General features: G+C 34.6%; 1 protein-coding gene across 1 annotated transcript; it reads right to left on the reverse strand.

Moving 5' to 3' along the window:
• Positions 1-34: 34 nt before the first annotated feature.
• LOC149075805 (zinc finger MYM-type protein 1-like) lies at positions 35-27,884 on the reverse strand. The gene is made up of 2 exons (XM_089242144.1): positions 25,992-27,884; positions 35-172 (listed from the first exon to the last, which is right to left on the reverse strand). The coding sequence occupies exons 1-2, from the start codon at positions 27,882-27,884 to the stop codon at positions 35-37; spliced, it is 2,031 nt and encodes a 676-aa protein (XP_089098270.1).

A 27,884-nucleotide genomic window follows, 5' to 3' on the forward strand; every position in this document is an offset into this window, starting at 1 on the left:
TACTTTACCGCACACCAAATCCGGTCATATATCCTCATAAGGCATTTTCCAACCAGTCGAAATGGATAACAAATGAAGCGCCATCTGTCGGTGGTCGCTCCAGGCTCGGAAGGTAGAGACTTGTTTCTGATGTTCCTTGACCGGATTCAAATCCGTGGACCTCGACGGTAACCTTCAAAGTGGAAAACGAGCATCTTACCACTGTGCAACTCGGAAGTTACATCAGAGAACCAACCTATCGCAGAATTCAGATATAAACCTCCAATAAGTATCGAAATATAGATCTAAAGAAACAAAAAAAAATTGTCGCAGGAAACTACCACTCACTATTTTACAGAAAAATAGATGAACAGGTTTCAATAAAATCGAAAAGCAATCACCGTGAGCTTCTCTATGATGAAGTCTCATCGAATATTAAAAAGAAAGGAAAAAAAAACTTTTTCAAAGGTTCTCAGGATAATTAAATGTTTAATTAACCCTTAAATCATCATTTTTAAACCTTCTACTTAATTTCCATCATTTTCTCTCTCTCTCTCTCTCTCTCTTCTCTAATACATATATATATATATATATGCATATTTATTATGTATTAATCTAACGAGCCTTATACTTACAACGGTATTGAAATCACGAACTTATTTCGCTTTATCAGCAAATGTATCCTTCAGAAGAAGAGAAAGGTCGAAAAATAAGAAAAGTAGTATCCTTGGGAAAACCGATTCTTCCACCCACCCCCCTAACATGGCAATTAAAATTAATTATTCCTCGGAGTAACCAAATCCTCGTTAAATGAAACAAAAGCCTTTTTAATAATTGCACCAGGCCAAAGATAGAAGCGCCTCTACCTCTTCTATTCTCTCCCTCCCTCTCTCTTTTTCAAATTATTATTTCGAAATTTTTATAGAAAGTGAAGCTTTTCGTTTGTTTTGCTGAAATATTGCTTCCCGAACGAGAGTTTTATTATTTACTTATTTTTTCCTTACTTGCGTCAGAACTAACGGTACGTACGCATCAACTACGTGCCTTCTAATTAAAGCTTTTATCTTTAAATAGCAACACTTATCTGAAGTCATGAATTAAAAGCAGTTTCGAAAAAAAATATATATATATTTGTGAGTTGTAATTTTTCTACAGCTAGTTTGGATGCTGCAAAATTCAAAAGTTTCGCTGGTAGGTGTCACTGAAAGATCAAAATACTTCTGAGTATATACGTTATCATGAATCAATAGACGTTTCTCTCTTTCATTCTCGGAATTGAATTTTATCTTATAAAAATTGCTTTATTTTGTTTCTGCACTGAGTTTGGATTATTTTGTGTGATGTTTGTGGAATGTTTATTTATTTTTTAGTAAATTCTGGTTATATGGGGAAAAAAATACCAGTTTTATTTTTCCGATTATTCCAATTTGGAACATGGTAGAAATCTGAAACCCGTATTTTTATAGAATTTGCTTCCATGTCTTTGTATTGACAAGGGTATCGCATAGACAATAAATATTATAACTAAGAAAATAGGCATTTTTAAAAATCATCTTTGTGGGAGTAATGTGGAATGGGGACTTAGCATGGAGAAAACTTATTCGAATTGAACAAAAACAAGATTTAATGAGTCTGCGGCAACGAAGAATAAAAAGTCCATCGTTTGTTTTTGTAGTTGATAATGCGGTGGTGTCATAGTCTGTTGGTCTCTGTGGCGAGACTTTATAAAGGGAAGATCGGCTCTCATTCTATCGGAATCACAATCTACAACTGACACTACAAAATACAGGGTGTTTCAAAATGAATCATTCGATTTAAAAAAATCATAACTATTTAGCTTTTAATCCGTTTTGATCGAATAATGTATAGATACCAGGAAAACTTGCTCCCCCACCCGCATGAAAATGAAAGACTTAGTATTAAGAGAAGTGCATGAACATTTTGTATCACCGATTATTTTATCCGCTACTGAACCCTTCCTGAATCTTTTCCTTGAAGACGACTTTCTGGCGCACTGATTCATACTGGAAAGATCTGAGTGTGCAGGGTGATTCAAGAGCAGGAAACATTAGAAAAATATTTAATTCAATAAATATGACACGAAATAGGCATGGACAGATAATCATGATATAACGTGGTCTAATTTTGGAACAAAAAAAAAAGTCATTTTTTCTCTTTTTGCGTCAACATAGAGAGTTCCTCATTAACTTCCAAATATCGTGCCAAGAAGAGTGTCTTTCATAGAAAATGCCAGTTTTTTTTCAACAGGGAGACCGTCAACAAATATCAGTTTTCAAAGAAGAAAATATTTCAATTTCCAATGAACAATCATCTCAATTTTCAACAAGAAAAAACTAATTTCAATTTTCAATAAACAAACGCTCATTTCAATTTTCAACACGAAACGTTAATCTCAATTTTCAGTGAATAACCGCTAATTTCCATTTTCAGAGAATAAACACTAATTTCAATTTTCAACGAGAAATCTTAATTTCATTTTCCAATGAATAAAAACGCGTATTTTGATTTTCAATAAATAAACGCTTATTTTCATTTTCAATAAATAAACGCTTATTTCGGCTTATTATATTTTCAATGACGAAACACTTATTTCAATTCGAAACAATGCTGCACAATATAATATAAAAGAAATGACATCGTATCATGCAATCATGGGTAGAAGCAGGAAAAATATTTGCGGTTCCGATAACGTTTAGCATTTATATTGCAGTTATAACTGTTTTATGGATGCGAATGATCGCAGCTGCTGGAACAAATTCGCATTCGAAAAAAATAAATGAATAAAAACTAAAAAAGAACTATGCAATTGGATTTCGCAATGTGTAACGCCGTAACATTAATACTTGATTCCCATTTATCTTTCGAGGGGTATCGAAAAATATAAGGCTTGTTTTCACTTTGGGGCCACTTTCGTCACGTTTCTCTTCGCTCGTAGCTCATCGAGCCCCACAAAAAGGTTGTTCGCATCGAAATTGTATCTTTCCTTTCCCCATGACTTCTTTTTTTTTTTTTCATTCGATATATTTTGTTGTACAGAAACCATGGCATTGCTATAGTTTGAAATGTTTTAGAGAAGAGGCAGGAGAAGATGAATCGTCTATCACAAGGGTAGCCTATCATTACTGAAGAAATTCGGTGAAATAGAAGTGAAACGAGGCTTTTTTTTTTGATCACCTGATGTCCGTTGGTTGCGATGGCCGCTGGTTGAATTCGAATAACTCCGTATTACGTGAGATTTGACTCATTCTATTTTATTTCCGTAACTTTTTGATAAAGCTTTGGACGTTGCATAAAAGTCCACATATGATAGGGTGAAACAAAATTCACACACTTTGAGTTTTTTAAAATCGAAACCTGTCTTGAACAGTTTTCCCCCCCGTTGAACACAGGTTTCCGCTTAATAAAAGTTCAATTGGCATAATGTATAAAATTATGTAACGATCCCGCCCGAGCAATTGCCCCGTTCACCTCCCTCTAATTCCGGCCCTGCCCACCACTGCGATCACGAAAAGCAGCTCGCGTACAATTTTGTACGTCTTGCATATCATGTCGATATCCAACTTTTACCCAGAATTCTCCCATAGTAAAACCTACTTTTCGGAATAATTTTGTTACAATTTCAGAAAGTAACTGTTCCACTCACATGGCTTTTTAAAACCACAGCATGAGGTACGGAAACTGTTTTTGCTTATCTAAGGGTTCGTGAAGTAGAACTGACATGACATGACATGTCATGACATAATATAACATAACATAACATGTTATGACAAGCAAAGTTGGGGAAAAAAAGTGATAGAACACTTTTTTAACACTTTGTATGATATTTTGGTATATTGGACGCGAAAAAAATCTAAGTACTTGTGTGAAATTTTGCGTTAAGAGGGTGCATTTTTCCTTTCCGTTTTTTTCTAGTGCTTTTGCAAATATTTTCTTGCATTACTTTGAAAACAAAATTTTAATTTTTCTTAATATAAATTACTGGTTTCAGGTACATTGGTGATTTAATAATCTTCACCTACAACAACTTTTACGAAATCAGCTAGCAAGTTTATCCTAGCTCATTAAGTCTTAAAAAAAGCTAATCACAACAATAATCAAGCTGATTTCCTTGACTTAAAAATAAACATTGCTAACAATGTTATGGTCTTGACTGGTATCCACGACAAAAGAAAAGGCTTTAATTTCAAAGTCAATTTTCTAACCAATCCCAATTCAAATATCAGCAAAAATGTTTTCAAAAATATTGTATTTTCTCAAGTTTCTCGCATCAAAAATATGTGTAATAATACCAACGATTGTACAAATGCTTTGAATAATCTCAAAAAAACCTTAATATGCAATGGGTTTCCTCCTTACACCTTGGACTTACTTCCTCCTCACACCAGTAACTACTAATAACTGTTCACTTTGAACACAACCCGGCACACAAAGGAGTAGCACATGGTATGTACTAGCAACTTCTTGCATCTATTTTTTATATTTTATATATTTTTATACTGACTGCAACTTCAACTTGACAAAAAACATGTTTGGCTTTATTTTCTGATTTTTGAATTCAATGGTACTACAGCAGAACGTCGGGGGATCGAGCATCCATTTAGGCTTTGGAGGCCAAGAAATGCTATCTGAAACTTTCTGTTTCAAGCTAATGTCAGGGTGTTAGGGTGTCAGGCCCCCCCGATGAGAGCCCTACACATTGGCTATGACTTTTTTCATTTTTGAATTCTTTTTTGCATTTTACATTTTTGAATTCTTTTTTGCATTTTACATTTTTGAATTCTTTTTTGCATTTTACATTTTCGAATTCTTTTTTGCATTTTACATTTTTGAATTCTTTTTTGCATTTTACATTTTTGAATTCTTTTTTGCATTTTACATTTTCGAATTCTTTTTTGCATTTTACATTTTTGAATTCTTTTTTGCATTTTACATTTTTGAATTCTTTTTTGCATTTTACATTTTTGAATTCTTTTTTGCATTTTACATTTTCGAATTCTTTTTTGAATTTTACATTTTTGAATTCTTCGATTAATTTCTTTTTGAATTTTCATTGTTCATATTTTTTGCTTTCCAGTTCAAATAATGAATTTGTTTGAGATTTTTAACAATATATATATACAGTCGAATCCCGTTTTAACGAATACTGTTATAGCGAAAATCTCGCTTTAACGAACATTTCTCTAATCCCTCAAATAAGTTTACATTGTGTAAGTTTGTTTGATCGCTCTGTAAAATAAACGAGGTACAACATCTTTTTTTCGATATTATTCTTGTATTATTATCACTTCTTTGGATCCTTGCTGTGTGCAGGAACAATGCAAACAACCTGAAATTCCTTTATGATGAAATTTCGTTATAACGAAATGATTTCTCTGGTCTCTTGGATTCGTTATAACGAACGATTGATAGCACATATCGCAGCATATACGTAGTAAAAATATGTTATTTTCTTTTGGGTAAGTGCTCTTGCGCACTGAATAAAAATATCCTCTACCGCCTTTGCTATTGCGATTCGACCACAAATGTTTGTTTGTGTCTTTTATGACCTCTTAAAGTTTGTCTCATGAACTTGGAATCACCCTGTACAGTTTTCAGAACAAAACTAACCACGATCCTGAATGTTCGTGTCATACCGAAGTTTGATCACATGCTATCTCCCTTTTTCTATTTCTATTTAGGCATCAATGGCTTCTTTTATTCAAAGAGGATTCTAGAGATATGCCTTTTTCTTTCCCCCCAATCGGACGTCAACTGTTCTTTGTATAAACGTACAGTTTGTGTGTGTGTGTGTGTGCTATTGACAGGACAAATTAAGGCCGAATCGAACGAACTCTGGAGAAAGTTCTCTCTCAGAGGAAGATCTATTTCTTCTCCTTTTACTTTTACTGACAGTAGTAATGAGTGTCGTTGAGTTTGCCCTGACAGTGTACACGTCCGAGGCATCCGTGTTTGCCCGTGATCAGTTCCTCGGCGACCGCATTTCTTTGTTCTTCTTGTTTTTCTTATTCTTTCCGACCGCATTTCTATCGTTTATTGAGCAGTTTGTGTGGATCTCCTTCTTCAAACGAGAGGCCATTTTCATTAACCGTCCACCAACAACGAATAACAAAAATAACTGTTTTCCGAGCAATTAATTTTACTTTGATCGAGAGCAATCACCAGTGAGATTTCGGAGCTATCTATAATTCAATTATGCTCGACAAAAATAATTAGCGACGATTATTTATTATGTGTTATCAAACATTTGTTTTATTATGATTTTATTTCCAAGTATATAATGATACTTAGGCTGATTAATATTTATTGAACTCATTGATCATTTTTATGGGTATGTATTTCGTATAATTTTAGTATATTTCATACACATGGTCAACGCATAGCCCGCTGGCCAATATTGGCCTTCTAATTCATACGATGTGGCCCACGAATTCAAACCTCAATTTGTAAAAATGAACTTAGTTGGACATTTTTTTTACAGATCACTTAAGTGACCCGCTGTGCTGTTTCATATCACTTTGGTGGCCCGCGGCACATTTCTAGATCGTTTGAGTGACACGCAGTATAATTAGAGAGCACTTAAGCAGCATGCGGCACATTTACAGACCACTTGAATGACCCCCGGTGCAGTTCCATATCAGTTGCATATGACTTATATTACTCACGGCATAGTTCCAGATCACTTAATCAGCTCAGAGAACACATTTCCAGATCACTCCAGAATGAAGTCCACTAAAGTGAAGTACAAAAATGAATAAAAGTTTGATTGCAAAGGAAATGGTGATCCTTATTTGAAAGGATTGCTCCGAAGCTTTTGGGCTGGCATTCGGATCCGATTCAAATCATTGATAAAAACACAACAATAAGTGACTCAGGAAAGAACACGAATACCCGTAGTGTCAGCTACAAAATGCGCGCATGTGACTCTTTAATTTCTTTTTATCAAAATATTTCAAAAATTAGTTGTTATTCTCAGCAATCTCAAAAGTCACTCGCGAATCTGTAATTGAAATCAACCAATCTCAGCTGCCTGCATTCGTATCATTGAAAAAGATCGAAAATCTGTGGTCTAAGATTCTGGTCATCATGTTCGTGGAAGAGTTTCAAAAATGAGCTCATGTGTATTCAGAGTCGTACTGGCTAGTGAATAGGAACAGTTCTGTTGGGAAGATGATTAGATAATTTGTCGTGCACCGGACAGATTAGATGTCCAAAATTGTTGCTGTTTTTTTTTTATCAACAGTTACAGCTGTAGCAGCCATTGCGTTTTTTGACAGCTGGTTGGGTTTGAAGTACCGGAAGCATGCAAGCTCTCGTATTCTTCCTCACAGTTTCTCCATTTATTAGCGAATTAAATCAATCAATGTGGCAAGTACAGTTGAAGGGTCCAGGGGATAAACGACTTTACAGCAATTTCTTTTTTCGAAATTGAGATAGCAGTGCCATTTTTTAGCTTTCAAGGAATACTACAATATGTCCACGTGCATTCATTTTTGGGGTAGAACGACTTTAAATTAGCAACAAATAGCAATAAAGTTTTGGTTAAACTATTATACTCCAGACTTTTTTCCGAACTCGTTTTTCTCAAAATCTAATTTTTGCTGTAAAGTCATTTACCTCCTGGACCCTTCAGTTGCTTTAACGCTATCTGTACCATATTATGAAAAAAATTAAATAATTACCATGAAAATGTTTTGGTTGGTCATTTTAGTTCTAATTAAGGACTAAAATCATTTGTTTTGAAACAAAATATTATTTATTACAGCACAATTTAATTAAGCTCGTACTTGAATGTTTCGAGACAACGTCCTTCCCATTTCAGAGAGTCAGCTGCACATCTGCGAATACCTTAGCTTTAGTACATCCTGAGGCGTGAAGATTCGAAACGTGGACTGGTCCGTTTTCTAGAGCAGCACCCTGAGTATATCAGCGCTACCCCCCCCCCCGAAGCCCTAACCAGATAGAGAGCCACCTATGCCAGTTAGGAGATCCACTAGACTACGACGTCAACTACACCCAGACAGCGATCTCGTACATCTGTTTAGAGAAAAGGAACAAGAAGAGGAGCCACAGAGTAGTCGAGAATAGTATGATCCACGCGGGTTTATCGAGAAGCTGGATACAGGCAGCAACTGCTGACGAATGTCTTTGGAATAAATCAAACCACACGGTGCAGCGATTAGATCAACCCAGCAGCAGACAGGCTGAAGGTTTTCATTGATGTGATAGTAACTGATTCAATGAAAATCCCTGAAGAGAAGCAGATCAAATTTGATCGATTATGACGATTTCGTGATTTATAAGCTGTGATTTATAATTGTTATTTATTTACATGAATCACCATTTCTCATAATAAATTTATAAATAAATCATAAATTCTATGGTTGTTCACTGCCGCTCTGCGTAATGTATGCATTATATCCTTCTCAAGCTCAATAAATGGTTAGGTTTATATATCTGGGTACAATCGTAAATTTGTTAAAGGTTCGCCGGAGGCACCCGAGTCCCCAGGAACAATGTGCTTATATCACCGAGTGTGACAGAGGCTGAGTGTCTCTCGGTTCCTATCCGTATCACTTGAAAGTTTCATCAGCAATATACGCTTACAATAAAGATGGAAAATACCAATTCAAATGAGTTGAATAATACATATTAATGATTTTTTTAATTTTATTTTACCACAAAGAAAGTCCTAATTTTCTTATACATTTGTTAAGGAACATTTCGTAAAAGCAGTGTTTTACGGCATCACAATTTTGTGTAATGCAGTATACACTTTTTTACATGGGGTGAAACATCTAACTGAATTTTATTAATTTACATGCTTAGAAAAAACTAGTCTCACACTTGTGCTGTCACCTGGTAAGTGTAAAGTAATTATACAGCCTTTATACTTTGAAAGGCACGAATGCGAGAGCCGATCTCTCGGTTAAAAACTTTTCCCACAGAAAGCAACTGGCCTACAACGGTACACTTATTCAATCATTACAATTTACTTATAGTTTGGAAAATTGATGGTAGCACTATAACAAGCATTACACAGAAACAAACTTCACGTTAGTTTCACATACGCGCCTATCCAACATGTACTCATTCGTTAGAAATTCCATAGAGGAATATGGACGAGCTGCATGTGTGGTGTTGTAGTAGAAGCCTTTATTCTTCAAAATATCAACACTCAACAACGTATTTAAAGGATGTTACGGGGTATAAAAAGTTGCTGGTACTTTAAGTGCTGCAAAGGTTAACACTTTCATAGGTTTACGCCCATAAAAACGTATTGAAAAACTTTCTTTTTACAAATATGGATGTGAGGGTTCTGTTGGCATATTTTAAATTGAAACAGTGTATAAACATTATACAGCAATTTAGTTAATTAGAATGGATACTTCAATTAGCTAAAATGGTCAATGGTCTCTGTAGCGGGCAGTGTTTGCAAATTACAAATGTTTGTAATGTGCTTCGCGGAGAGAATTCCCATTCTACATTGTATTTTATATTGCGTCCGACGGAGGGTTAAATGTAAAATATATAGTTTGCTTGATTTTAATGTCATCTATAAACAAATAAAACCTTGCTTCACAAAGTTGAATAGTTTTTCAAATTCAAATTCAAATTTCCTTTATTTAAGATTTTTAAACACAGTTACAAAACATTTAGGGGCTAAGCAAGCTTGTGAGCCCACAAAAAAATATCTGATACATATCTGTCGGCATAAATAATAACGAGAGAGAAAAAGAAAAAAAAAACACACACACATATATATAACACCAAGAAATAAGTGGCAACAGGAATGGAATTGATAAACAAAAAAATTTGGCATTTAGCAGCGTATGCAAGATAAAAGAAGGTTACATTACAATATCAAACAGATAATTTAAATCTTCTTGAGTTAACAACCAAGATTTTAAATTGATAAAAAAAGATGTGATGTACATGAAGATTGATCTTTTATTAACTGAGGAAGTAAATTAAATATTTTGGGAGCTAAATAAAGGAAAAATTTTTGGAAACGAGTTTTATTTGGCCTTGGTACCTGTATAGTATGACGTCTAAATTGCATTCCAGACTTGTGTAATTTCAGATTGAGATGGCCACTTCTTTTATAAAACATTTTTAAACTTTTATAAACGTACAGATGTTGCAGAGGGAGTAGCTTTAATTGATTAAAAAGTGGAAATGTATGCGTGAGTCTATTTTTACTCAGAATGATACGGATGAAGGACTTCTGTGTGACAAAAAGTGAAGAAAGATTGCTGAAGTATGTCCCACCCCAACATGTAATGCCGTAACTCAATCTAGATTCTACTAACGCAAAATAAAGAAGTTTTAAAATGGATTGGGAACATTTATTCCTGATAAAATAAAATTTCCTAATGTTCCGATTTAATTCTACACTCAAATAATTAATATGTGTTTTCCAGGATAGTTTTGAATCTAAAAAAATCCCTAAATACTTAAAGGTGTCTACTCTATTTACAACTGTGCACATACAATCCGAGATGCAGCCATCTGTCACACTATGATATTTTAGGACACCAAAATCATCGAAAGTACCAGAACCAAATAACATATATTTAGTTTTATCTGTATTTAATTTTAAATTATTATTTCTAAACCAGATATTTATTGAGTTAAGATCATTTTGCATGTTATTCCTCAAGTTGATTGAAGAGCTTTCAGAGTAACAAAGAGCTAAATCATCAGCAAAAGCAGTGATTTTTCCTTTCAAATTAAAGTTACACAGGTCATTTATATATATTAGGAATAAAATAGGTCCAAGTACTGATCCTTGAGGTACACCAGATGTAATTTGTCTTTTAGAACTCAAAACGGAATTTACTTTCACACTTTGAACTCTGTTAGTAAGATATGTTTTGAAAAATTTAAGTGGCAAACCCCGAATTCCTGCATATTCTAGTTTGGTTAGAAGAATACTGTGATTCACGGTATCAAAAGCTTTGCTGATATCTAAAAATAATGACGCAACTTTACAATTATTGTTATCTGCTATATACACATTTGAGAGAAAATTAACAAGAGCGTCCTCTGTACTTTTTGCCTTTCTGAATCCAAATTGGTTCTCACTAAAAAAATTAATGCTGTCAAGAAATTTAATTATTCTGGATTTAATTATTTTTTCTATGACCTTTGAGAAGACAGATAATAAAGAAATCGGTTTGTAATTATTAACATTCTTTTTGTCCCCTTTCTTGTGTATTGGAGAAACAATTGCCAGTTTCAGGCACTCTGGAAATTCGCCGGTGATAAAACTTAAATTAAAAATAAACGATAAGACATCACTTACATATGGTGCAATGCACTTCAATGTTATGGAATTAATTTAGTCAAATCCTGACGATTTTTTGGAGTGTAAAGAATTTATTATACTCAATACTTCATGACTATCCGTAGGGTATATAAAAAAGGATTTCTCAAAAAAATTTAAATTTGATCAATTTAATGAATTACAATTATTAGGAAAATTTTTTTTAAATTGAATTTTATTTTTCCCTGAATTTGGTGGGTTTTTATAAATCTCAGAACACGTGAAATTTCATCAGCTCTCCATAAATTACACCTACGAGAAACCAACTCTTTCTAGATAAGAAAGTATTGTACTTTCTGAAAATATATATACCCAGAAAAAAATTAAAGTAAATTGGTATAATGTGTTTTTCGACCACATATTTTTCATGTATATTTAAATATTTACCAGATCATAGAGGGTTAAAAACTATAGGGAAACTTCAAATATAGACACCCTGTATGTGAGTGAACACTGCGTAAAAACAATAACGAAATACGTATTTTTTCTCCCCGCTGTACATCATTTATTCAACACTGTTGGTTCGAAATGATCAAGAACGACGCAAAATAAATACATATATATAAAAACACAAAACAATTTTTATGAATAACTTTGATTCTCCATAAATGTGTGAAAACCAACGAAAATAAAAAAAAAATAAAAATAAATCAAATAAAAAAAACTATAGAAATAAATTTATTTTTCGCAACTTGTCATTCTCTTCACATTAGACACGTTCGAACCACTGGAAACATTCTCCAATGCCTTGAGAAAATTCACGGGCGTGTAAAAAAAAAATACATACATAAAAGGACAGAAAAAAAAAAGAAGGTAAAAAGAAATTCGTAAAAGTAAAATATAAGAAGAAATTCTTGCGAATGCCACTTGCGTTACAGAAATTTCTCGGAAACATTGATTAATGATCAACGAAGCAATTTCGAAAATGTCTTTTAGCGAGAAAAGAATTACTGTTGATGACGCGTTTGTTTGTTTTGCTCTCTCTCTCTCTGTCTCTCTATATTTCTACACTTTTTTCCCCTTTTGAAGTGTTTTTTTTCCCCGTTTCTTACATTATTTAATTTCCAAAACAATCCTAATTAATGACGTGTTATTTTTTTTTTCCTTCACTATTTGTGAGTGTGTGTCTGTTTCTCTCGGCGCTCATCGTGTTTTGATTAATCACTTCCAAATCCATCCTGAGGCACGATGTCATCCCTTTTGTGGTTGAATCTTATTTTCTCGTTACAACGAATAAAAATTCAATTCAGGAAATCGGTGGTACTTAATATGTTTTTGCGTTATAGTAATACTCTTTCTTGATGTTTGTCTTAGGAAAACAGATTTATTTAGGATGCGGTATCGGAATACTCACTGAAATCATTATAGATATATATTCTATGGCTTGGATACGTATATTAACTGATTAAAATTATTTTTAATAAATTACGTAAAAATTGGTAAAATTCGACATCTGATTTGATCTGGGTTCAACGTCACGGAAATTTAATTGAATTTATACATTAGCGTTTTTTAATGTGAATCTTGTTGTCAATTGAGTTGCATATAGTTATCTTGTTTGTAATAAAATATGCATTATGTTTTGGATTTTTCGTGAATTGCGTAAGATATACGTAAATTTGAAATAAATTCATAATTATTGGAATTTTTAATGGATTATTTGCATTTATAATAGAGTTTTGCATACATTATTTTACGTGATGTCGAAAATGTATATTCGAAAGGGAAAAAAAGAAAAAAAACAAGGATATATGATACAACTTTAGCTAGAAACCATGCTAACTAGCATATAACAAGAAAATACTTGCATATAGTGTATTTATTTATATTTTTAACATCTACAAATCGTGTATCTTATTGTTATTTTGTTTCAAGAAATTTTGGAAATATTTATAAACATTTTGTTGATGAATTTTACCTTCTGCTATTTCAAAATTTATTCTATGATCTCAGTACTTTTTTTCACAGAATGAGTCACTTTTCAGAAATGTTATTACAATTTTATGAGAAGATTTCAAGAATTATCAATTCTGATGGAATTGTTTGCAAATTATATATTTTTAATAAGACTTCAATAACAATATCTGAAGAAGAAAAATATACAGACAACAGCAAATGTTCAGACGTGTACTACGATTTGGGTATTTTTTTTCCTTTTGAGTAAGGTACAATATATCTAAATCCTGTATTAACCGCAAATCACTCTTTACAACTCTTTAAATATGCTTCACTCATTTGGAGCCATTTGCCATTGGAATCCATTGACATGTCACGAGCCTTGAAACTACTCTAAACAATTTTTTAAAAATATTTATATTTCACAGAATCATTTTCTTTATAATAATATTTTAACTGCCATTCATTTACGCAATTTGTTTTAACTAATAAGTTCACAAAACTACTAGAGAGTAAGAAACTACTTATTAATTATTTTTACATGAAGCTGTTGAATAATCACACTGATTGCATATCTGTCCTAACAAAAATCGTTTTCATATAAAGTGTGATAATACCAGACTAAAATGTTTATTTTCCATCAATACTAATATTAGTAAATACTGCACTGTAAACAGATTTTCTGAATTTTACAATTTCCTCAGAATAAATAAGCTCATTTCTTTAATGGATAATTATGACTTCTTCTCGAGATAAATTGCTCTCATTTTCTCGATATAATTTTTTCATTTCGTCGATATCTGAATATTTTTCATCCGTCTATTAACCACTTTACGATCACGGACGTAATATTTCGTCCAAACTCCAGTGGAATAAATTGAAAAAAATTCTCTCTGTTTTCTCTCCTCTCTCTTCACCATTGTGAAGCTTTATAGTAACCCTATCAACTGAAGTTACTTATTCCGCCCTCTTCTATTGTTCTATGCTCCTGTTAATGATTTTTTCCCAAACATATAATGTGTGTTTCGGCTGTATACATGGAAAAGGGAAAGAGAAGAAGGTGAGGGTGAAAAGAGACTTTTAGAAAAAAAAGTTTAGACTTAAAAAATCTCTTACCTACATATCTATTATACTTAATATTTTTCCTTTCCTTTTGCTTTGTGTAACGTGTGGAAGGTTAGGTTAAGACGAGGTTACCAGATTTATCGCCGATTCGTCAAATAGGGTTAACCCAAATGTGTTGCCAGAAGCTTGTACGTGAAGTTGTCGATGAATTTAGAATTTTTTTATAGCATAAAGCTGTTTATATATTCAATTCCCATCTTCATATAGAATTTTTACATTATGTTTGCATTTGCGTGAATATTTATTATTTTATTCGTATTTGTGCGAATTAATACAATTTTATATGCATTTGTGTTAATTTTTATCATTTAATTTTGTATTCGCGTAATTCTTTATTCTGCAAAATGCAATGAGGCTTTAGTCTGCTATTTTGTGTTTTTAAATAAATAAAATGCATTTCATTTCATCAAAACGTGAACTTGAAACTGTATAAGATCACAAAAGATAAGCGAAAAACGTTTAAGTAACAGGTGGCGAGATAAGCAGGATATATTCAGTCAAACAAACACAGCATGTATGTAAACAGAATCTTTCCATAAAAGAACCAAAAGGAAGAGAAAAAAAAAAACCTGAACATTCAGACAACGAAATGTGGGTACATGTTTTCATAACCATATATTGAGGAACGTATATATATCAAAAGCAATATCTCTCTAGCCGTATGAAAAACAACGAAATGAAATCTGGCAAAAAAAAAAAAGGAAATAATAACAGTAGTAATGCAATATTCCACTGACTGGAAGCCACTTTTCTTCCGCAATCCAAAGGAAAAAGAAGTAAAAAGAGAAAGAGAGAAAGGGTAAAAAGGCTCTTTGCGAAAAATTCAACCCACAACCGATGAAATGAAGAACATTTCTACGTAAAGACATCTGCCAAACAGTATTAAGGCAGAAATGCCGCTTCTGAAATGTCTGTCCTCTTTCCACTCGTTCGGAAAAGAAAAGAAATAGAAATAATAATAATAATAATATAAGAGAAGAAGAAGATCAAGAGAAAAGCTCCTTTCGAAAAACTAAGGCCATTTCCATTCCACAACTGGATTGGTTTGGTCAGTAGTTTCGGTCTCCCTTGGAAAAGAAAAACCTAAACCCTAACCTTAAAACGGAAAAGAAAAGGGTTTTGTCTTTTTTCCTAAATTTTAGGATTTTATTTTTATATTGTTTTGTTGTTTGATAGAAGAAAAAAAAAATTTAACGAGGAAACTTCAAGGACGTAAGAGTTCTTATTGTTTTAGTTCTGGTGCTTTCTCGTGAGTTCAGAAAGGTGTTGAAAGGGTGATTTTACATGTTTCTGATTTTTTCTGATTATCATTGATCATTTTTGTCTCAAAGCAGTCGTTTTTTTTTTCAAGAGAGATAATTAGACTGGGACCTACGATTTATTGCTGATGCCAAATGACAGATTTTTTTTATTCTCACCTAGAGGTTGGTACGCCAACCTACCTCGGTGTAGACTCCTCGCGATAGCAATTGTTTTCTGCGGTCACGTCACCGTTTCTGTAGTACCCCGTCAGGAAAGTTACTGACAAGGACGACCCGGGTAGTGAACTCGCGAAATCTCTAAACATCCTTTGGTACTTTAGGCAAAAACCTTATCTTGTAACCTAACATTAACTTTTATTTTAAAAAAAATTAAAACCTATATTTACATCTACTGACTGTTTTAAATATAGTATCTTCCCTAATACCGTAGTTGGATGTAAGAAACTGCCCTCCTTGATTGTTGACTTTCCCCCTCCCCGATCTCTGATTTCTTTTTCAGTTACATCTATACCGGGTGTTCTGTAAATGGGCCGAAAAATTCAGAGGATTGTTAATAGACATCAGGAGGAATTAAAATTACAATGGAGCATGTTGTCGCAAAATATGTTGAGAGGATGAAAATCGCGAAAAACACATGCAGGATTCAACGTCACGCTGGAGTAAAGTACAATAAGTACAATAATAACTACGATAAAAAATTATTTGATTAGTTATTACAAGAGTTGTTGGAAGTGGCGGCACAGTCTATACGACGTAAAAGCGATTCCAGGACGCACTCGAAGATACCAGGTATGCTTCTGATGTCTGCCGCAGAGACGATAATCCGCGCTATGAGATCCTCCGGTGTGTCAACGATTGAATTATGGTGACCCCATAGGAAAAAGTCACACGTATTGACATCCGGCGGACATGGAGCAACGGCCAAGCAACGGGTCTTGCGCGTCCAATCTACCTCCTTGGGTATTTAACATCAGCTGGTACATCCACTTGGGTTGGTATATCCGCTGTGCGCTAAACGCCCATTTCCATTTGCTCAACCGTAAATCAGATGCATGCCAGCGTATTCCTCATTCGTGCATTCAGCCATCAAGACACTCATTGAAAGGGACAACTGCTACACGTGCTTACTACCACAATAGCGCTAATTTACGTTGTCCGCAACGCGTGACCCTACCCCAGCGCATGCGCAGCGTTTCGCGACGCTGTTTATGTCAGATATGGTGAGCGAACCCACGAACGCAGTAGCGATCAACTGACATCCACCTTCTTCTTCACTGGACTCACATCCTGCATGCGTTTTTCGCAATTTTCACCTTCTCAACGTGGTATGCGATACCATGGTCTATTGCAATTCTTGTTCTTCTTGATGTCTTTTAACAGCCCTCTGAGTTTGTCGATCCATTAACAGAACACTATATATCGGCCTCTAGGCCAACAATATTGCATGAATGAATGAATATGTTGACTTGTGCTATATACCGCCCTTCTGATTTTCATTCAACTAAATTCTTTTTCTTAAGTCACAGTAATTAATTGTGAGGGTTTTCTAGTTACATTATATATTCTGGAGGGTGGTCTTTTGTTCATCCGTAAGATTAAAAAAAACTACTGCATGGAAAAAATGCTCAAACTTTCCCAAAATATTTATTCAACATGTTTTAGTGAAATTAACTGCGAGCTTAGATATCAGACCAAATCAACAAGAAAAAATCAACGGATTGACATGAAATATTTTGCATTTTATTTGAAGTTGAGTGGATGAATGGATACCCCTTCAAAAAAAAAAATTACGTTTATTAATTATTTATGAATTAATCTTTGAGTGATAGTGTATAAACTAAAAATGTTCTAAAAACGAATGTAATTTACTTACTGTTCTGAATATATACGAATAAAAATTACGCTGAAACATATAAATGCATCAATCAATGTACAAGTTTCAGCACGTTTCCTGTATGATTGATTCACTGCGATATTAGATATTACGTAAGAGAAACAACATCCGCAATGAGATTTTTGTCTTGGTATTGTCAAGTTTCGAGGCTGTATAAAAGTGTGCATTGTTTCTTCGTCTTTTAATAACTCAAATTCTTTGTTCGTTGTGGTCAAAACATTAGAGCACTTTCCAAAAGTAAAAATAAAAAATCGATTTGAACAAGCTCGGCCTTCATTTCTTTCCCTTTCTTTCTTAATCGAAATTCACAGGTTCAAAAAGGCTTCTGAATACAACATGATTTAAAAAAAAAACAAAACGATAACAACTGAACAAGTTAGGTTCATTACTGGACAAAACACGCTGTCAATAAAGCAAAACGAATTGACATTTCTAGACATGGAAGATGCATCAGTTGTACGGACGGAATATCTGTACTAGAATGGAACGTCCGGTTGAGAACGATAGTTCTGAAATATGTTTAAAAAAACACAAAAAATTAGAAAAAGTGTTTTGTTTATTTTCCAATATTTAATAAATTATTGATAGATTTTTTTGGAAATAAATATCGTCGATAAAAAAGATTCGCGGTCCCCATAAAATGTCTTCAAAAGAATAATCTTTGTTCACAAATGGTAAAAATCGAAAAGCAATGAGTGAATTTTATTTTTTTTATCGAACCACCCCTTTTGCTTTTCTTTCGTAATACAGTAGAACCACTCAATATCGGGCATTCTTGGAACCAAAAATTTTTCCGCTAACGGGAAGTGTCCGTGAATAGATAGGAAAATAGATGGAAGCTCGTTACCGTAATTCAAAAGAAAAAAAGTTTCCGTTTACGGCAGGTGTCCGCTAATGGGGAGTGTCTGTTTTGGGAGGTTCCACTGTAGCTATACAAAAAATTATAAGCACACCAAAACTGATCTCTTTTCTTCTTTCCGCTTGGAAATTAATAAACTATGTGAGCTGAATTAAGTAAATTATTTTCAGATCCTTACCTTTCGGATGCTAAATAATAGAAGATGACACACATTTCTCTCAAACGTATTAGGCCGAGTGAAGTCGTGTTTGCCAGGAAAGAGATCAAAGATGTGCGATGAGAGAAAATTCAGAATGTCTCAAATGTCCATTCCATTCAACTTGCAGTTCCTAATTTGAGAGAAATTTGTGGTGATACTTTAGCATGTGAAAATAGTACTTTCTTCGAAAGTTGATGGACACGTCAAAAAATCATAACGAAAGATTATATCATTGATAGCCGATTTATCATCCGACAGGAACATTATTAAGGTGAGACATGGGTCGGTTTCATATTATCGAAATGCATCGCATATTTCTCAATATATGTCTTAAGTATTAGAAAGCACAGTCCATTATAGGTGGGTTTTACCGATGAGATTCCTCACGACTCATTGTGACAAACTACAAACACCGCAATCATTGAGAACAGAGTATTTCATAATTAAGAGGAATGTTGGAATTGCTGAGAAATATATTACAGGGAATGTCTTATAACATAAATATGGACAAGTTGAGAAATATGAAGAACGTGTTCCGTTGACCGAAACATTTCTCAACTCAACGATTCAACTCTTTCACCAGAAATCCTCAGATTTCCAAAACTCTCATCAATCAGTAAGATTTTATGGCTATGAAAAAAAAAACTTTGTACAGATTGAATGAATCACAACTGGCTAGTATGATCAATTAAGAGTTATAAGATTGTTATGTATGTCACCAGACTAGAATGTATGTTTTTGCCGGTTCTTGGATATGTCATCACGTGGCCTAAGAAGTGGCCCTTGGGACCCTATGAAGAAGAGAGGAAAGACGATTTTTGATGAAGGTGCAACTATGTAATGATTGTGTAGCAAAAACAGATAAATCAGATCAATAAGTCACTTACAAAATTAATGATGATAGGAACCCCTATAATCATTCAGTTTTCATTGGTTGTCAGTCAACACAGGTTTTGATGTATCCTTTGCATATACACAAGTACGAGCAGACGTATCTCGATCAGAATTCCATATTAATAGTGACGGTGCAGCGCCATCTATCGATGAAATTTCGAATGGATTTGATAAAAAGGGGTAGTCAAAAATATAATTCTTATCAAAAGGGTGTGGGGGGAGGGTCACGCATTACAAAGTTTGCGAACCCCTGTTTTAAATGTGACAATTCTCACGCTAGTAAGTGTTGATTTTATGGTCCTTGTCCCTAATTCATTAAGGCATGATATTTTGGAGCTCATAATAACAGTTTCCAAAGACAAACATAAGAGCGCACGCGTTAGAAATTCATTTGAATGAACCCATGGGTTTTATGGTGATGTTTAAGCAACGGTTTAATTCCCCACAATTTCAGTAAGGGGAGGGTTGCAATCACAGAATTATAGCACTGCCGTCCTCTACGCCCACGAAATCGAGAACGAGACAGACGGCATAAACAAACGTCCCACAGAATGATACGTGCGGACTATCAACAACTCACTGCCGTTACCATAACCTCAACGTCTTTTATAGCTTTAACTCGCCAAGGGCCCTGATTAATGCTGTCGCTCATTATACCGAGTACAACAACGGCAAAGCCATTCCCCCAAAGGCTCGGATTGAAAGAGGGAGGATGAGAAGGAAAGAAACAAACACTCGGTATGGGCTATCCGCCCTTCATTTTAGGAATGCTAATGTTAATTGCCTCTGTTAATTATGCGTAAAAGGATAATGAAGTGGAATGTGCTTTGCTTTACGCGAAACTCACTTAAGCGGCGTACGTATACGCGGATCGAACCTTTCCTCCCTCTCTCTCTGTCCTTCTTCATCCGCCAACTCGTATAATCTTCATATAGTTTTAGTAATAATAACCCTTGGGATTTTATACGAAACTCCGCTTGAGGTTTTTGAAAATCGCAGCGGCTGAGCCTCGAAAATTTCCAGATTTAACGAGAACTATGTATCGAGAAATGAAACATTTTATTCTGATTAGCCGACGTTAAAAGAGATGTTTATAAAGCAATTTATTTTTCTTAAATTATTATTCATTTAATTTCAGAAAGCTCTCCCGTCTTTAGTTTTCTTTAATAAAATCCTCACGGGAATCTCTTAAATACCTTGTCTTTTTTACTTGTTTTATCATGATAAAGATGGGTAGAATATATGGTGATGTCATGATCGCAATTTCAGTGATGAGCCATAGAAGTTAAACATGTCATCTATTAAACGACTGTTATTTAATGAATGGATTGAGATTAATGGGTAATTTTTTTTCATATGAATTGGGGAGAAAACCGCATTTTACATATGTTTCATTATCTGCATGTTATTTGCAAAAACTAAATTCAGGTTCATATAAAAATCGAAGTGGGTATGGAAAGAAACAAAAAACAAAATTAGTGTAAGATTGATTCAAAACTTGTTTAACAAACTTGTTGTCAAAACTGTTTTAATTCAAGTGAGTAAACAACACCTGTTATAATGATGTGGATAAAAATCGCTCGTTCCAAAACAACTGTTTTAATATGATATGTGGATATAAAGAAGTCTAACTCATTTCAAAGCACCGGTCTGTTTACAGGAATATTCTCGTTTATCCAACTGCAGTCTATTCTGAATCATCCACATCATATCAAATTTGTTTGCTTAGCGAGTCAGTCTTGTTTATCTACATCAGATCAAAATAGGCTTTTGAAGCAAGATCTAATTATATGCATCAAACAGAGAGAAATTTTTAAGAGAGTAATGTTCCTGATAAATTAAATCAGTTCAAAACAAGGTCTTTGTATCCAGACGGTCTTGTCTATCTTATTACACAAGCAGTCTTGATTATTAACATCAGATCGAAACTAAGGTTTTAATGCAACAGAATTAACTATCCATAATTGCAAATCATGGTCCAGGTATGTATGCAAACTATTTCCACGAGGTTTCAGAATTACGCTGATGACCGTCACACGATCACATTACTGATTTCAAAGATAAATTGAAGCCCCCTATAAGCAACCCTCTTTGAACATCTCACATGACTAATATGTTACCGCTGATCATTGCGCGGACTTCATATAGTCATTCCCCATTGAAAAAGTAGGCTTAAGCCATGTGAGTCAAATGTAGAGTTTTCGTCATGAGCCTCGCAAGCAACGCGCTGCTAACTGGTGTTCACAAATAGGATTCCCCATAACACCTCATTGCTACTACTAAACCACACATGCACCCCGTCAACATTCCTTTGCAGAACTTCTAACGAACTGGTACATAATACAATTGAACGACCGACGTTAGTTGACCCAAAATTGCGAAAAAGGAACCCCGGCTATACGCGTTTCGAAACTATATGAAGTTCCTTCATCAGTAGCAGAAATAAAGGAAGTATAGTAAAATACTCCTTATATAGCGGGAGTTACTCGCTGTTGTAGACAAAAGAGTCGAATCCAAAATGAACCGGCAACAAGAGCAGAGGAGGAGGACAGAAAAGAAAAATTGGTACATGTTGGAATGTGTGTGTACGTGTGGTGAACCCGACGTGAAGCTTGTTTCTGTGTGATGCTTGTTATCCCTGCCATCAATTTTTCAAACTATGAGTGAAGTGTTATGATTTAATAATTGCATCGTTGTGGCGAGACTTTTTAACGGGGAGATCGGCTGCAAACCATCTTATAGTCGAGGCCATATTACGGGTTCCATACGTTCACTTATAGTCAAGTAGTTTGACTTAAGCAACCTAAAACATATTTAAAAAAATATCGCCCAAAAATCCCCGTCTTTTCTATTTTTAAGGATGTGGAAAAACCACTTGTCTACAATGCTCACATTAGGCCATATTCACCAGTTTCCCAAAGTTTGGTTCCCAGTTTGGAGAAACTGAACCTAATAAAAATATCTACATTGTAGAAACATTCATGTTTGTTAGGGTTCCGAGGAACGGTCTCTTAAAAATCAAGAGGTCCACAAGTGGAAAACTTTGAAACTTATGATACATGCATATCGAAGCAACCTATTCATTCGACTTTTTTCACATCTCATCTTGTACAGCGTTTTATTGAAAGGAAAGCAATAAAAAAACGAGATAATCCCTTTATTAATATTATTTTTCATCGATTCCAATACCATTGTTTATTTGGTTTCCACGTATTTTCTATTCATTTCTGTGGGAAAGAGGGAGAGGGAGATAGAGCAATTTCTTACCAGGAAAACCAATCCAACCAGAGAAACGGAATTTATTCTGGTCGAGATTACAAAAGGTGAAAGGACGGAATATAATGCATAGGAAAAACGGGGGGGGGGGGAAGTGTTCCACCAGAGAAAAAGGAGGAAAAAGAGGTTTCCCCTATTTTATTTATTTATTTTTTACTTTCCTACTAAAGTGCAAAAATACGGAGCCAGGAATCTCTCTATACTCTTTTATTATATATCTTTTTTTTTTTCCATTCCGAGTTACTTCACTATTTCAAGCTATCACAAAGAGTATGGAAAAGAAGAGAAGGATCCTTCTCTTTCAACGATGGCTCTTGCCGATTTCTACTCTCTTCTCTCTCTCCCAAACTATTTGGCTATGAAAAGGAAAGAGAGGATGGGACGACAGAACAAATTTTTGGAATTCCTCCAAGTTTCGACCTTTTCTGTCAACGTAAATGGTAACTGTGTTAGCAAACTAATTCCTTTAGAAATAACTCTGGCTCCCGTCCCAGTATCGATTGCAGCACCCGAAATAGAGCACGAGCTATATATACTGAATACATATATATCCATGTATACATGCATCGGTGAGAGTTGGGGGTGGCTGTACACTCTAGATGTGTGTATGGAAACGGGGGGGGGGTTGGAAAAAGAACATTAAATATAGACGGAAGAAATGTTAGAAATGTATGAAGTGGAAAGAATTTTATTCTATTTTATTTTCTGGTATGAAAGTGGTTTTCAAAAGTGAAAAGTAGATTCAAACATTTCTTTATGATGTGAATGAGAAAAGGAGAAAAAAATAAATGAAATAAAAGCCCAAATAATATCGAAACCGGATGAAAATGTGAAAAGTTCTTATTGTTATACCGGAATGGAGTTATGAATGACATTTCACTTAGACGTAAGAGAAAGATATTAAATTATTTAGTACATTAAGGGGGAAGGATATCACATATAATATATGTTTCTATTTTTCATACTCTATATACATAATATTCATGGACAGCAAAATGAATAAAGATATGAGAAATATTTTTAAGTAATAATGTTTTGGTAATTTCTTTCCAAAAAAGTACACTATTATTATTTTGCACATGCGCAGTGTTTCTTGTCACCTTTTGCAAATGAAAAGACATCATTTTGAAACGCTTCGAAAATTTTTGCGTTTCTAGTTTAAGCTGAATATGTTTTGAGAAATCGAGCATGCCTACGACATTAAATAACCGAAGAGAGCGTGGTTGTGACTACGCATGCTTTCCGAGGTCTTCATTGAACATGCGCTCATTACATTATTACAGTAAAACCCTTCTGAACGGACACCCCTAAGATGTGGTCATCCCTCTTTCACGGCCAAATAATGATTTCCCTTGTATAATAAATATATGTATTTCAAACACCTGATTAACGGGCTTCATCTCATTCACGGACGTATTTTTTTTTGTCCCGTCGGTGTCCGCAAAGTAGAGGTTTTACTGTACTTGGGTCGTATAGAAATGATTGACATAAGCCCTCTCATACCGTAAATAAACTCCACGCGACAACACAAAACTGAAAAAAAGAGACAGCAGGAGTTGTGAGCCATGCGGAATTTACAAATGGCGGCACCAGCTGGTGTTCGTTTAAGGAGAGTGGCCGTTATTCCTGTCGCCATCATTGCAAACACAGACAACAAACATAGAAGGTGATTATCACAGCCACGAGTATGGACATTATGGTTTCTGTGTTAAGGGGGGTTTCAGGAGGTGATATTCATCCACATGTGGTGTCCGCGTGCAGATACAAAGCACCGGCAACTGTGTCCCGTTGGAAAGTCAAGTTCAACAGTGGACGGGAAAGTGCAGCCAAAGATGTGAGCCCCACCACCCACCAGATGACCTTTAACTGCAGCAAATGCTGATGCCGTGTAGTTTGATTATAGCAAACAGACGCATAGCATTGCACAAGGAAACAGGACTTGCTCGAGGAACATTGTAGTCGATTATTCACAACAATTCGTGCGAGGTCAACGAGATACTATTTAGCCGTACATGCACCTCGTCAACTTTCCTTCACGGAATTTCTAACGAATCGGTTCAAGCCGGAATGTATGTTCTGTGTGTGTGTGTGTGTGCGTGAATGGCCCTATTCTTTCATTTCTGACCCTGGTATTGCACTTGTTTCGTGTTCGTACTGCCATCTTTTTTTTCAATTTTCTGAAGTAATAATGAAAATGCTTGAATTTTCATGTTATGTCAGCATTGTGTTGTAGGTCGAGGCTATTTTCCGTAGATGGTGCAACAATACACACCCGGAAAGGTTCGCCACAGCCATTCGGAAATTCTCAGCCAAACCGCAAACGTGAATAGACTTGAATAGAGAGTTCGTCTAATTAATACAATATTCAGTTTTTGTGAATAAACTATTTTCTACCCCGTGACTGCATTTGTGCTAATCATTTCTTTGCAACCTAAATATATGTTGGTTATTACGCGCACATTACACAACACTCATTTACGCTTTTCCATCATTTATATCATTATGATTTTACATTCCACGGACCTCACGATTATTCTATCTTTCAGTCTCATTAATTAGGTTCGAAAAGGGTATTACGTATAATTTAACTCAATGTTCTTCCACCTTTTACTACTTGCGGCTCGATGGAACTCATTGAACTATTTCGCGGACCTGTATTAATTACACAATTGAGAGATAGTTGAGCTTAGGCAATTGCTGCCACCTATAGAATGAAAAAAAATTATCTGTCATAAATTGGAAGTGAAATCGGTTATTAGTGTGAAACCAGTATGTATGGTATGTGCCGTATATATTTATTTTCATACTGCACACTGGTGCAAATTTTAAACGTCATAATACCGGTTGATATGCTTTTATGTTTGTTACAGAATTTGTGCTGATATTTTATTTATGGTCTCAGGGCCCGATCATGACAAATCGGGGCCCTGGGCAAGGATACTTTTGGGCCCCCCCCCTCTAATCTAAAATAGATTTCTCGAGTGTAAAACGATATAAATTGCATATTTTTAGAATTTTTTGTCTGATCAAAAACTTTTGAACATAAAACTGAAAATTTAAACCATTTTGTTTCACGTGTACCCTTTAGTTATCAAGAAATAATAAAGTATGAGACAAATACTAACCACATCAATAAAATTACCAGTTGCGTGGCTAATGCATCACAAAAATGTTTTACTGTGAAGTAATTCACTTTTTTTTCTGCTTTTCATTTTCGCAAAATCAAGAATTACATTACTGAAATCCAATTTTTTTGTTACTTCTCCTTCAATGCAGAGTAATGCTAAAGAGCTTAGTTTTTCCTGCAGAATACTAGAGCGTATGGGAGACTTTAGACGCTTTAACAAAGAAAAGGATCTTTCACCAGAACAATTTGTTACTGGCAATGTTAAAAAAATTCTTATGGCACTATCAACATTGGAAAATGTCTCTTCCAGCTCTAAACATTTCAGTTTTTTAAACATATCTGCAATATTATATCCATCTTCCACAAGTGAAGAAAATTGCTGTAGCTCTTCAGGAAAAGAATCATCTAAATCCTGAGGGTAGGATTTTTGCAAAGAAATCGCTTTATCCATAAGTTTTGATTTCAACTTCATTTCACTCAGGCAAGCAAACTTTTTTGCTGTGCTATTATACGGCTCTTTACGAAAAGAAAGGTGTGAAATTAAAGCATCACAAACAGCATAATAAATACTTGATTTATAAGCTTCACGAGGTGTCAGGTCAACTTCACAGCTATGTACTGCATGAGGATCTTTGCTTCTTGGCTTTAATTTTTTTATTGCTACATCGTAATCAACATCCGGCTCACACATATCTCTTGCTAATTTTTCATACTCCTCAAAATTGTCTCTCACATATTGAGTAAATTCAATTAAAGATTGGTACAAAAGTGTGACACGCGTTAAATTCATAGATGATTTTTGAAGTTCCACACTGGTTTGATTAAGCCTTTGTAAAAGGGTATTCCATACAACGATGTTCAGTACAGTTTCCAACTTTTTCAACGTTTTCAAAAGGGATTGTGCCTCCAATTTTGTGTATGCAGTTTCATTTTCTTCTGTACCTAATCTGTTAAGAGTAAGTACAATGGCATTATAGTTCTTCCTTAATGATTTAACGGCATGAGCATCAGCACACCACCTAGTACTACTGCGGTTCTTCAATGTTGAAAAATCGCCACGTTTTTTCAGTTCTTCATTTAGTATCTGCCACCTGTGTGTTGATGAAGAAAAGAAAGTATATATTTGTTGCACAAGACAAAAAAACTGCATTGCACCACTGCATGACTCAACAGCATTAACACCAACCAAGTTAAGAGAATGAGCTGCACAAGGAACAAAATCAGCGGAAGGATTTATGCTTTTTATTCGGGCTTGTAACCCAGAATATTTGCCAGCCATATTTGATGCATTGTCATAGCTTTGGCCACGACAATTTAATACATTGATTTCAGCATCTTTTAGAGTTGTTAAAACAATTTCTGCTAGGGTTTCTGATTTATGGCTGTACATTGGAACAAATTTCAGAAATCTTTCCACAGGTTCAGCTCCGACAACATATCGAATCACAAAACACAACTTATCAAGATGAGTAATATCTGGGGTAGAATCAATAATAATTGAGTAGTATTTGGCAAGCAGAATTTCATCAATGATTTGTTTTTCCACTTGTTTAGCCATTATATGAATAAACTGATCGATACATGTTGAGGACAAATAGCTTACATTTCCTTTGCCAGGATTCCCATATCTCTCCAAATGTTTTGAAAGAAATGGATCAAATTTGGCTATCACTTCTAAACAGCCTAAAAAATTTCCATTGTGCCTAGATCCAACAGTTTCATTATCACCAAAAAAAGGTAGACCCCGTATAGCCAAAAATTTCACAACAGCAACAACTCGTTTAAGCACAGACATCCAATACTTCGTCTCCTCTTCATATTGCTGTACCAAAGATGAATCAACTCTTTGTGAGACATTTGCCCGGAGTGACAGATCCATCATGGCTTGCTTATGTGAAGAAGAGTTTTCATGCTCTTTTAATCTGGTAGCAGCATGCTTCCAGTCCCAAAATCCTTCAATTAGCTGACCTTTACATGAGCTGTTGCTATTGGCATGTAGCAATTTGCACACCCAACAAAATAACAT

Source organism: Pholcus phalangioides, unplaced genomic scaffold (genome assembly GCF_987345545.1).
Source record: "Pholcus phalangioides strain wild (caught in Gottingen) unplaced genomic scaffold, Ppha-v1.0 ptg000015l_1, whole genome shotgun sequence".
In the NCBI taxonomy this organism is placed as follows: domain Eukaryota; kingdom Metazoa; phylum Arthropoda; class Arachnida; order Araneae; family Pholcidae; genus Pholcus; species Pholcus phalangioides.

What these genes read in the sequence shown, in the direction of transcription:
- LOC149075805 (XM_089242144.1), bottom strand. Translation starts at nt 27,884, where the DNA reads ATGTTATTTTGTTGGGTGTGCAAATTGCTACATGCCAATAGCAACAGC. An exon ending in TACTCTGCATTGAAGGAGAA is followed by an intron (nt 173 to 25,991) that starts GTAACAAAAAAA and finishes TCCACTTTGAAG; the next exon opens with GTTACCGTCGAGGTCCACGG.